The sequence below is a fragment of the Notothenia coriiceps genome, unplaced genomic scaffold (assembly GCF_000735185.1).
Source record: "Notothenia coriiceps isolate Sejong01 unplaced genomic scaffold, NC01 NC01_scaffold00026424, whole genome shotgun sequence".
Classification (NCBI taxonomy): domain Eukaryota; kingdom Metazoa; phylum Chordata; class Actinopteri; order Perciformes; family Nototheniidae; genus Notothenia; species Notothenia coriiceps.
The window spans coordinates 451,999-462,376 of NW_011359125.1; the positions used below are offsets into that span (position 1 = coordinate 451,999).

General features: G+C 39.1%; 3 protein-coding genes and 1 long non-coding RNA gene across 5 annotated transcripts in view; 2 read left to right on the forward strand and 2 right to left on the reverse strand.

The window, feature by feature from the left end:
- The window catches only part of cops6 (COP9 signalosome subunit 6), a 9,217-nt gene extending 6,185 nt beyond the window's left edge, over positions 1 to 3,032 (reverse strand). Inside the window, exons 1-4 of the mRNA XM_010784622.1 lie at positions 2,888 to 3,032; positions 1,508 to 1,633; positions 1,293 to 1,424; positions 931 to 1,019 (exon numbers count right to left, since the gene is read on the reverse strand). Coding sequence (XP_010782924.1) covers positions 931 to 1,019; positions 1,293 to 1,424; positions 1,508 to 1,633; positions 2,888 to 2,930 — 390 coding nt within the window. The 5' untranslated portion in view covers positions 2,931 to 3,032. The remainder of the gene's footprint in view (positions 1 to 930; positions 1,020 to 1,292; positions 1,425 to 1,507; positions 1,634 to 2,887) is intronic.
- Positions 1 to 10,378, reverse strand: part of usp49 (ubiquitin specific peptidase 49) — a 19,923-nt gene that overhangs the window by 1,905 nt on the left and 7,640 nt on the right. The gene's annotated exons all lie outside the window — the stretch shown is intronic.
- On the forward strand, positions 3,401 to 6,576 carry LOC104957022 (F-box/LRR-repeat protein 12). The gene is made up of 3 exons (XM_010784619.1): positions 3,401 to 3,568; positions 3,703 to 3,778; positions 4,545 to 6,576. The coding sequence occupies exons 1-3, from the start codon at positions 3,468 to 3,470 to the stop codon at positions 5,589 to 5,591; spliced, it is 1,224 nt and encodes a 407-aa protein (XP_010782921.1). The 5' UTR covers positions 3,401 to 3,467; the 3' UTR covers positions 5,592 to 6,576.
- Positions 7,100 to 8,534, forward strand: LOC104957021 (uncharacterized). Its single transcript, XR_799620.1, has 4 exons — positions 7,100 to 7,205; positions 8,099 to 8,137; positions 8,326 to 8,407; positions 8,488 to 8,534. It is a non-coding gene; the product is annotated as an uncharacterized lncRNA (long non-coding RNA).

Genomic DNA, 10,378 nt, shown 5'->3' on the forward strand with positions numbered 1-10,378 from the left:
GTTGGTTTGAGCGGTTGTGTTTTAGTGAGCTGGTATTTTTTCGGTAATTTTACATTGTATTTCACCATTTGTAATCATGGTNCAAGGTCTTCTGTCGGCTCTGTACATCAATGCCGACCTATGCTGACAAGTAAGTGAAGAGTAGAAAATATAAAAGGTATTGGCTATAGGGAAATGTCCCAGCAGTTTAGGAGAATGAAGGTTCTAATCTAATCTAATACATAGCCATTACATGTCTAACTCCTGATAATGACAGGAAGACAGAAAGCGCATTATACTAATAATAATACTCATAATAATAGCAGACATTTTTGAACAATGACCACAATATCATTATTTTAATAAACCAAATATGAACAATTGAGGAAAATGAGGAAGAACTGATGATTCAAATGTTGTAGTACAAGTAGTAATGTAGTTAGTGCATAAATTACTATTGCAACAAATGTGTTCATTGTTCTTCATTATTAGTCGATTGTTTTTGGACGAATGCTCCGGGCCAGTGGTTACATGGTGGGGCCAGTGGTTACAATGGTGGGGCCAGTGATAATACAACTCCACCGGCCCGGAGGGCAAGTGGCATTTTACCCTTAATGTCTACCCCTGTAACATGAAGAGCTGTTTGGAAGCCGAAACAGCCGGCGCTTTAAGAGAGCCGAGCCAAATGATCCGGCTCACTAACATAAAGAGACAGTATCTATAAGAGACGGCTCGATTCAAAATTCAAGCACCCCCCTCTCAGCCCTGGTCTGGAGGGAAACACTGAATTAGATATTTAATTTTGAGAGCAGAAACCCAAAAAGGAATTTGTCACACTCGATATAGCCATTAAGTTTGGATGAATCTTACATCAAATAGTATTTACCCTTGGACAGATGACTATGTATTACCAACAACAACATTGATGTACATATCGCCACTTTTGCGTACCTGCTTGTGAATGTGGATGTCTGATGCGTCGGGGGGTCCGCCTGTGGTGTACCAGCCCAAAAACTCCATCTCTTTAAAGACCTGTTTGACTGAGAGACAAAATGAAATATAAAATAAGAACTACAGCAAGCACGAGAACTTCTGTAATAAGCACCGTAGACATTTTTCAATGAGTGAATATCATTTGCAGTCCTTTGATAAAGCTACTATGCACTACTAGTATGCTTTTTTAATGACATTTTTACGAGATCTTATGCCAAGACAAAAGACATGGCTTTACTACATTTCTTAAAATAATGAAAGGAGAATAAAAAATAAAAAAAAAGAGTAGTTTTTTTGTCATTCAGACACAATCTACGTACATTGTTCCTCCTTGGTGTAGTAGTACTCCTTGTCAATGTGTACCCGATCATCTATGGTGACGGACAGCAACTCAAAGGAGTTCATCACCTCGATGTTTCTCCCCTCCTGCTTCCCGATCATGGCGCCAATAACTGAACGGGAAATACAACATTAACTCGTGCATTAAATGACTGTTGACGTGCCATCTCTCTTTCAATAGAGCTGTCTTACATACCCTGCATTGGACGTCCCTCTTGAGAGCGGATGCGTATCCAGTGGTCGGATATGTTGAGGATCACCAGAGGGTGTAAGGCCACAGACACGCTGCCGGTGACGCCTGCAGCCATAACACTGGGGCTGGCTACAGTCCAACAGAGACACAACAAGAGGAGCTTTAACATCTACTTCAAAATTACAAAACAAGCTCATTTACAACGTCACATTTTTCAGTCATTTACTGACAGCTTTTAGAGGATTGATCAGACAATCAGAAAACAAAACACATACATATATATCAGGACATACAGTAGCTGAAATAGATGAATAGAATTTTTGCAAACTCCATTCATTGATGTGTGTTTGAATCCAATCGATTATAACAATCATTTATGTGGTAATGGTGTTTAGGCCAGTACTAGCTTAATACACAGATAGATACATTACATTTCAACATTATAAGACTTTAAACGTTTAATAAAACCAGCAGGGAGCCAGGGCTACGTAGACTTTAATAATTGTTGATTTATTGCGAGTTATTTTGTCAATGCAATATTCAATACTATCACATATTTTCATTGATTTGGGGGTTAAAAAAGGACAATGAATAGGTCTTTAGACTGCATTACACAAATCATGTTCCTATTCTCAGATTTAGAGCTTTAGTTTTTCTCAGAATTGGTCTATAGATTTATTTGATCATTTATTTGTAAAAAAGTTCCATAATTTGATCATTATGAATGTTTGTCCTATGTTTTCTCATCATGTTTTAATCTTTTTGAGCATGTATTGAACTGTACGGAGACCTTAGGTATGGCGAAAGGCCCCCTCAAATAAAACGTTTTTTTAAATATTACTGTTCCAATCTCAAAATACTTACTATACATTTGATATTATCTTTTTTATATCTCTGAATGTTTGCACATGAACTTAATTTAAATGAGTATTAACACAATAATAAACTGTATGTATAGTCTTCTATGGTTCAATACAAATATGTGATATACATTTACTGAAAGCTAGATAGGCCCATTCATCACATGGACAGCGGAACAGCCTTAAATAGAGATTGGGTTGTTGTTATGACTAGTCAGTATGTTTTACATCAATCCTACCTGAGCGGACTGACTTATGTTTATATTCCTGACGCTAACTCGAGTAATAAAGCAAGAAAATATATGAAAATACGGATTGAAACACCACAAAGTGATGCATTTGTTGACAGCTTTATAGCAGAGCCGTGTACGTTAGCCCGCTTATGTCAGCAAGCTAGCCAACTACCACCTTAAACATCACTAAATCAACACTTACACACACCCATAACACACATGTAGGACATATGCTATGGTGTTTGTGTTAATATCAGGCAGAAATGTTGCGATAAGTGAGAAATACTCGCCTGCCCCATCCACTTCCATTCCTCCACCATTGCTGGTCGCCATCTTGTCCGGTAATCCGCGCAGGCGCAGTGCGCTCTTCACGTCAACAACCGTTAGGTGGCAGTGTTGCAGGAAGTGTCCGCATCGGTTTTAATTTTTTTACTTTATTTCTAGTACTTTCGCACTAGTACAACATTGAACTAAATGTACTTAGTTACTTTCCTCCACCGTATTTATATCATTTAGTATATAAATCCTCCTTATCTATTTGTAAGTTTTGAATACATGTATTTTACTTTGTATTGTCTGCGAGATTGTGTCTTTTAAGTTATCAAAAAGATCATAATCTTGTCAAACAAGCTGTTCCACATAGTTACTGTCCTATTACACAGTTTCACATAAATATAGGCTGATGTGATCTGAGACAAGCTGTGTTTCTGTGTTTTTCACATAAAGAAGTCCAAGATATTGCAGGCTAACTGCTGCTCGGTCCTTCCGCGGAGGGAGGGACATGTTTCCGGGGGACTAGCTTAGATAGCACATCCTGTGTGCGCTGGGATACCAGTCCGTGTTCAAGGCTTTAATAGTTTTGTTTACAAAATGGATGAATATAAAGCCTGTAACCTGGACTATTTCCCGGAAAATATCTTAATTGATGTCTTGTCGTTTTTGAGCGTACGAGAGGTTGTCAGAGCCGGGAGGTAAGATACATTTAACTTTGCTGACATCTGTTTTAACCAGTTATTCGTCTTGGGAAAGAAAACTGTGTCTTTTGTTGTGACTCATTTATGTCACATGATGAAGTTATTTGTTGTTTTTTTACGGTGTTTCTTAGAGTGTGTAAGAGATGGAAACGTCTCGTTAAAGACCAAAGACTGTGGAGACTTGTGGATCTGACTACATGGAAAGGGGTAAGAGTGTTACCGGCGATGTGGCTTCACCTTTTTTCTCTCCATTAATCCTTTCATAGTGTGGTGTTACATTTATGTAGGGAACATAGCCATGTCATTAATGAAACAAACATGTAGTCATGAATGACGTCTCTTGTTTTATGGCACCTTATCATATTCGAGTCTCTATTGTTGAGTTTGTTTGTTCTCTTACGTATTTTTATTTTAAAGACCAATTTAAGCACGTATATTGCAAATTATCTTGGGCTGTGGTGTATGGCAGTGGTTCTTTCTACATACTTGTCACAATAGAAATACACATAAATAAACAAGTATAAGCAATCTTAGCAAGTGGCCTCTAAAAAGGTACAATTTCTTATACATTATAATCACATGTACTGTACCTATAACACTTCACCAAATAGTTATGAAGAAAAGGCTCTACTCTCTGTCTTTGAAATCTAACAACCATGTCAAGAGACTTGGTGTCATTGAGAAACGTATATTAAAGTGTTGAACGTCTGTAAAAAACAAAACAAAAGACAAAGAAGAAACAGCAACCTCTATCAGAGGCTTCGTGTCCGGACATGACTCAGAAATATGTGTTCACCTTTACTTTCTTATGCCTCATTAGGTAATGCTAAAATAAAATAAAAATGTTCAGTTTTCTCTTGAAGAAAATACTGTTCATACAGGTTCTGTGTCTGTGCAATATTGACTGAAACTGTCTCTTTTGCCTCCCTTCCCCCCCACTCAACACATACATGGACTGTCCATTGTGTGCTAGGTAACATCCCGCATACTCTGGCTCCTGCTGCGTCAGTACCTGGGTTGTGGTCTACGGTGCCTGCGGTTGCGTGGTTTGCTTCTTTCTGCCCGAGGGGGAACCTTTCTGTCTGAGTCCTGGCTAAAAGCTTTGTCCACGAAGTGCCCTCGCCTGAGTAAGCTCTATCTTCTGCACGCAGACCTGCGAGGCCTCCCCAGTTGCCAGCTCCTCCCTCCATCTTTGCAGATCCTGGAGCTGCGTGGCTGTGAGCTGCCGCGAGAATTTTTCAACCAGACTTCCCCTGCTAGTTCCCAAGAAACACCAGAAGCCACATCCAGTGTTGGTGCTCAACAGAAAAGAAGGGATCAGAAAGGAAAAGGGCAAACCTCTCCATCAGGGATTGGCATTGATACGTTAGTCCTCAACAACGTGCCCTCTTTCACAGACCAGCATCTGCAGAGTCTGACAACATGGGAGAGGCTCAGGCGCTTGGAGCTGCGCGACACCTTTCGTGTAACAGCAAACGGGCTCAGGAGCAGTGCTGCCAAGGAGGGCGTCTGTGGTGTGGAAGGCCTCTCCAGACTCAAGTTTCTAGAAATAGGCATCACTGGGCGGCAAGGCTACCAGTTACAGATGGCCTCCCTCGGGCTGGGGGCAGGATGGCTTGGCCTGGAGGAGCTGAGTCTAGGGGGTAAGGAGGTGGGGCCGGGCCTGCTCTGCGCCAGCCGTCTGAAGGACCTGAAGTGTCTGTGCCTGTGGGCCTGCACGCTCAGCAAGATGCAGATAGTGCGGAGCTGCAGGATGCTCCGTGGACTCCGCCGGCTGGAGTTTTTGGACGTGATCTTCCAGCCTCCACAGTGTCCACCTGTAGTGGAGGGAGAGGGTGGTGGTGGAGGAGGAGAAGAGCAGGACAATGATGAAGCAGCAGGTGGAGATAACAACAATGATGAGAACAGGACACTAGATGCAAACGATCCCATACCCAGTTTGCGTCGCTCACTGGCTGCCCTGCTGCCATCATGCACTGTAGTTTTCACCAACTGCTCTGTTCAGATTAATCCAGACTAAATCTCTACTACTTCATTATACAGGCAGTAGCAAATAGAGATACAGTTCCCTTTTACAAAAGCATATGTCATTTTATGTAGCGTTATAAATACAACAAACAACTTCAGTTTGTATTGTTGTGTAATGCGTATATATATGATACGACAAGATATCACAAATGAAGTAAAGCAGGTTCCAGATATCGCAATCAGATCTTTTAATTTATACATTTTAAAAATGATCGCTGTCAAAACATTTACTGTGTAATACTGATGAAATTGAAGTAAACTATACTGAAGAAAGTCCACCAACTGGTCTACTTGTCCAGGCTTTTAAGACTGTTTTGCCACCTTTTAATAATCTGTCAACCTCGAAAGCAAGAGGAGTAAAATCTGATTTCAACTTTGCAAATAAAAAATGGTTGGTTTCTTGGTAAGCAAAATGTTTAATATGATTCAGGGCCATAATTTGTTTAACATCCATACATATCTATTTGGTTTTAACAGAATATTTTCCAAACATTGTTCTTCAAACTTGAATAAAAGCTTACTTTTTTTTTTATGGTGATACATATTGTGAAGTACGTTATAAAAACCATTATGGAAAACGAAATGAGAAGCTCTTGATGTATGAAATAAGAAGACTGTCTTCAAGGTTATTCATATGTACTCTTTAAAGTCACACTAAAATAACACAATATGAAACTGTCACAGCTAGAGGGTGAAGCCACAAGCAGGCGTATAACAGGAGCATACCGCTGGCACCTGTTTCCTGTTCCTTCGCTTCACAATGTATACAATCAGAAAAAACATCAACATCTGATACAAGCAGGTGTTTGGTTTTGGTTTGACAACAAAACAGCAAGGGATATTTAAATAAGTCTTTAACAAGTCCCAATTCTGTTTCAATTTTATTTGTAGAAATAAGAAATGGTAATTGTTAATGTCTGTTTGATGTGTTATTGAAAACCATTAATGTATTATTGGGAAAACCATTGCCTATTCAATAGTGGAAAACATGGAAGATGTATGTCTTTGAAATTAATTGTGATGCATTGATACCAACCATTTTCATTTTATCACTCTGTAGAATACATATTAGGAATTGTTCTGAATAAAACTATTTTGAACAAATACATATTTTGTATCATTTGTCTTTTTTTTCTTCTTCTAATTGCACCATATACTACAAATTCCATAAAAGATCTAAGTTTTGCTTGATAGACTGACATTTATGCATATTAGGGAAAAAAAACGTGTAATGTGATCAAATATATTGATATATCACACATTTATTCAGTTGTATTACATATGAATATGATTAGGTTAGGTTCATGTGGCCAGGCCATAAACTGTTTATATAAGGTGCCAAGCTTATGAAGAAAACAAAAGTAATGTACCGAGAAGATAGGACACTCCTCTATAAATAGGTAGGGAACTATACATCCATCCATGGATTAGTAGGGCGGGTCGACGTCTTACTGACGTCATTGTAAACCAATCACATGCAACAAATCCGGCCAATCAGGTGCGTGCAAGACAGTTTTAAAACGTTGGCGGCGGAGGTAGTTCAAAATAGTAACTCTGGGGTTTCTTTACTGAAACGTTTATACGTTCATCCTTCTCTACAATGCAGGTAAATCTATTTTTTTTAAATCTTTGATAGAGAAATAAGACCTTGTACTAGATTAGGGCAACAAAAGATTCGCAATACGCGCCAATTCTGAAAGGTGTAAAAGGCAACAGGTTTTTGCTAAATAAGTTAGCTTAAGCTAATTTATCATTACGCCACGTTATATTCTGTTAAAAGCCGTATATAACGTACGTGGATATTATTTACAATAGCAACTGTGGTTTAATCCAAATGAACCGGATTAGTAGGTTACATAGTCCCTGCATTACACCCAACCTCAGACCAGGGAGCCAACGTTAGCGTACCGTAGCCTAACAATGGCCTACTGGACCTTTCTCATTTTGAAAAAAACAAACTTCTACGTTAACATTTAAACGTAGCCTACATACGGAATCCACAGGAAACACCTGTAGCTATTTAAATAATGCATGCAGTGACTAGGAATATGGCAATCATCTGGTGTTAGAATATATTTGACAATAAATGCGCCTTTGTTATCCTTATACAACGTAGTAAAACCGTGCATCAATATCAAACGGCACATCTTCTCCAACGTGTTGCTGAAAATGTACACTATAATACAAAAAACACACAATCCACTGCACTAGTACAGATTGTCTGACTCTAAAGTGTATATCCAACTGTACACATCTTTAATTTGAGCACAAAATAGTTTGTGATCAAATGAGGTTCACTATTAAGTACGACGTGGGGAAAATAGTTAAAAAGGGACATTTTAAAGTGCACCGTTAAAAAGTAATCTGTTAACAATTCGGAGTCTTCCAGCATATAGGTTTGAACTTTCACCCCAGTTTAGAGTCTGAATGACAAGAAAATATGCATTAAGTTCAATTGTATGGTAAATTAATGTGATTGCTGTATTTATTTCTTTACAGAATAAGGAAAATGATGAGCCCAGGGGTTTCACAAGACCGGTAAGATGTCAAACTAAATATATACATATATATTTCCCGCTGGGATCAAGCAATATTTAATAAATTGAACTACAACTGACCATTTATCATGCCAATATTGGTATCAAAATAAATCAGAAACTATTATTGGCTGGAACAACATTTTAACAATGGGTTTCTTATTATTTGTGTTTGCTTCTGTATAACAGTTCGCAACCCCAAGCATGGTGGCAGGCCCACAGCGCGTTCAGGTGAAACCACGAGCAGAGATTGACAAAAATGCCATTACAGGTAACATTACCTGCCTCTTCAATAAATAACATTCAAAAACCATAAGACATTTTCCAGTTTTAATTGTATTATCATTTCAGGCCCAGGGCGACAGTGTGTTGGCTCATCCTCCAGTGCTGTCGCAAAGTACGTATAACCCTTAAGAACATCACGTTTTTGTTGCCAGTTGTGTTTTTTGTAATGCTTTCCCAAATCAAAGTGGTTAAAATGAGTATAAATATCCATCTTTTTTACTTTCAAAGGAAAATCTCCATCAATGACTTTGACATCGGTCGACCTCTGGGGAAAGGACAAATTTGGAAATGTCTACCTTGCGAGGTTGAAGTCGCTGCAGGCCGTCGTGGCACTGTCGTAGGACTCAAAACAAAGAAACTCCTTTAAACAAAAAAATTCGACAACAACGGACACCTTTGTTACATTAGTATTCTTACTGGACACTTTTCGACGTAACTTACGTTGACTACAATTAATAATAAAATACGTTATTAAATTCGAAGCAATCAAGGGTCAAATTATACACGTTATTGAAGTAAAGTTATTTTGTAACTTGGTTCAAGCCCGGGAGCTGATCATGGTAAAGAAATTATAACCGGGTCCGACACATGAATATAACTGGGGGAACTATATCTCCCTTGTTAGATTTCAATTAAAGGTTTACCAATTTATGTAAAGACGGCCTACAAATGATAGTTTTGCGAAGGATCTTTCTGAATTGGAGTTGTAAGTATAAAAAGGTTGTGGTTGGAAGCATTTAAGAAACATGCAAAGACTTACCGACGGTCAAGTTTTCCACCCAGGGCTGGCGTCGAAGCATGCGTCTTCCCTGGGGCTGCGTGGTGTCCAGGTGGAAGAGTGACACTAAACGGCGAGTTCAGTAGAGACCTGCCCTCCATCAGGGTCTCCAGGGCGTGTAACAATGCTGCGGGACCTCCTAAAATTTTTGTTCTTCACTGATTCTTTTTCGTCGTTGTTCGTAGCACGTGGTAATCATAACTCCTGGGTCGAGACATTTGTGCATCTTGAAATATGACCTAGGAGTGGAATCTCTTCCCCGCTACCCTGCCTGGTAGGTTTTAGCCGTTAAAAGTTCGAGAGGTGCTCTTCGGGGTCTTCGTCTAAGAGACCGAACTATAGGCTACTTAGTGAAAGGGAAAGTAGCCGTGTATGTTTGTCGACGGCACGGAGCTATAGAGGAGGTACATGATTCTTTACATCTTCTCACAATGCAATTATCACTGTTATTCTTGAAATTCTTATGAATAAAAAAGTTCTATTTTTTTTAATTTAACATCTAGCCAGTTTGAGAGAATACTTGTGTCGTGTCGTTCCTAACTTTCCTCTAATTCTTTAAGGTTTGCATCCAAAGTGACTGATTTGTTATTGGTCGGCGTTTATTTTACGGAAATTCTTCGTGTAGTACAGAATGACAGCGTCACGGCGACCAGTAGTTATAAAGGTGTAGAGACATCGCGAGGAACACATGTAAAGTGGTGCACCCGCATGAGTTCGTGGTCTTGTGGGACCAGACTACAGTATCTTTATTAAACACCTTCGGCGTTTACAACCCCACGGACTCCTCTTTCGTCTCCCAACAAAACTACTCCTTTGACAATCAGAAACAAAACTTTTGTTTAATTTCATGAAAAGTCGCCAGTCTACAAAACACCATCCTCATAATCGTTTTTATAGGGCAAAACTAAAAGCCACTTTGATATTAGGTGAAATAATCGTTAGTGTTTCGAAATTCCGTGTAGATTTTGATGTTTATTGAAGGACCGTAAAACAATTACAAGGACATTGTAGGCATCTATATAATCGTTTATTGGATGTTCCCCTTCAATATGACTCTCCCGAATTAAGGAACAGTAAATAGTTTTACAAAAAATCCCTATGAGTGAATTCTACACTGACCTAGAGTTAGAGGGAGGACTCAACTTACGAGGTGCGGAAGGAAGAGGTAGACACTGAACT

Coding starts and splice junctions, on each gene's coding strand:
- LOC104957022 (XM_010784619.1), top strand. CDS start 3,468: ATGGATGAATATAAAGCCTGTAACCTGGACTATTTCCCGGAAAATATC. Junction 3,569..3,702: donor GAGGTTGTCAGAGCCGGGAG/GTAAGATACATT, acceptor GGTGTTTCTTAG/AGTGTGTAAGAGATGGAAAC. Junction 3,779..4,544: donor ATCTGACTACATGGAAAGGG/GTAAGAGTGTTA, acceptor ATTGTGTGCTAG/GTAACATCCCGCATACTCTG.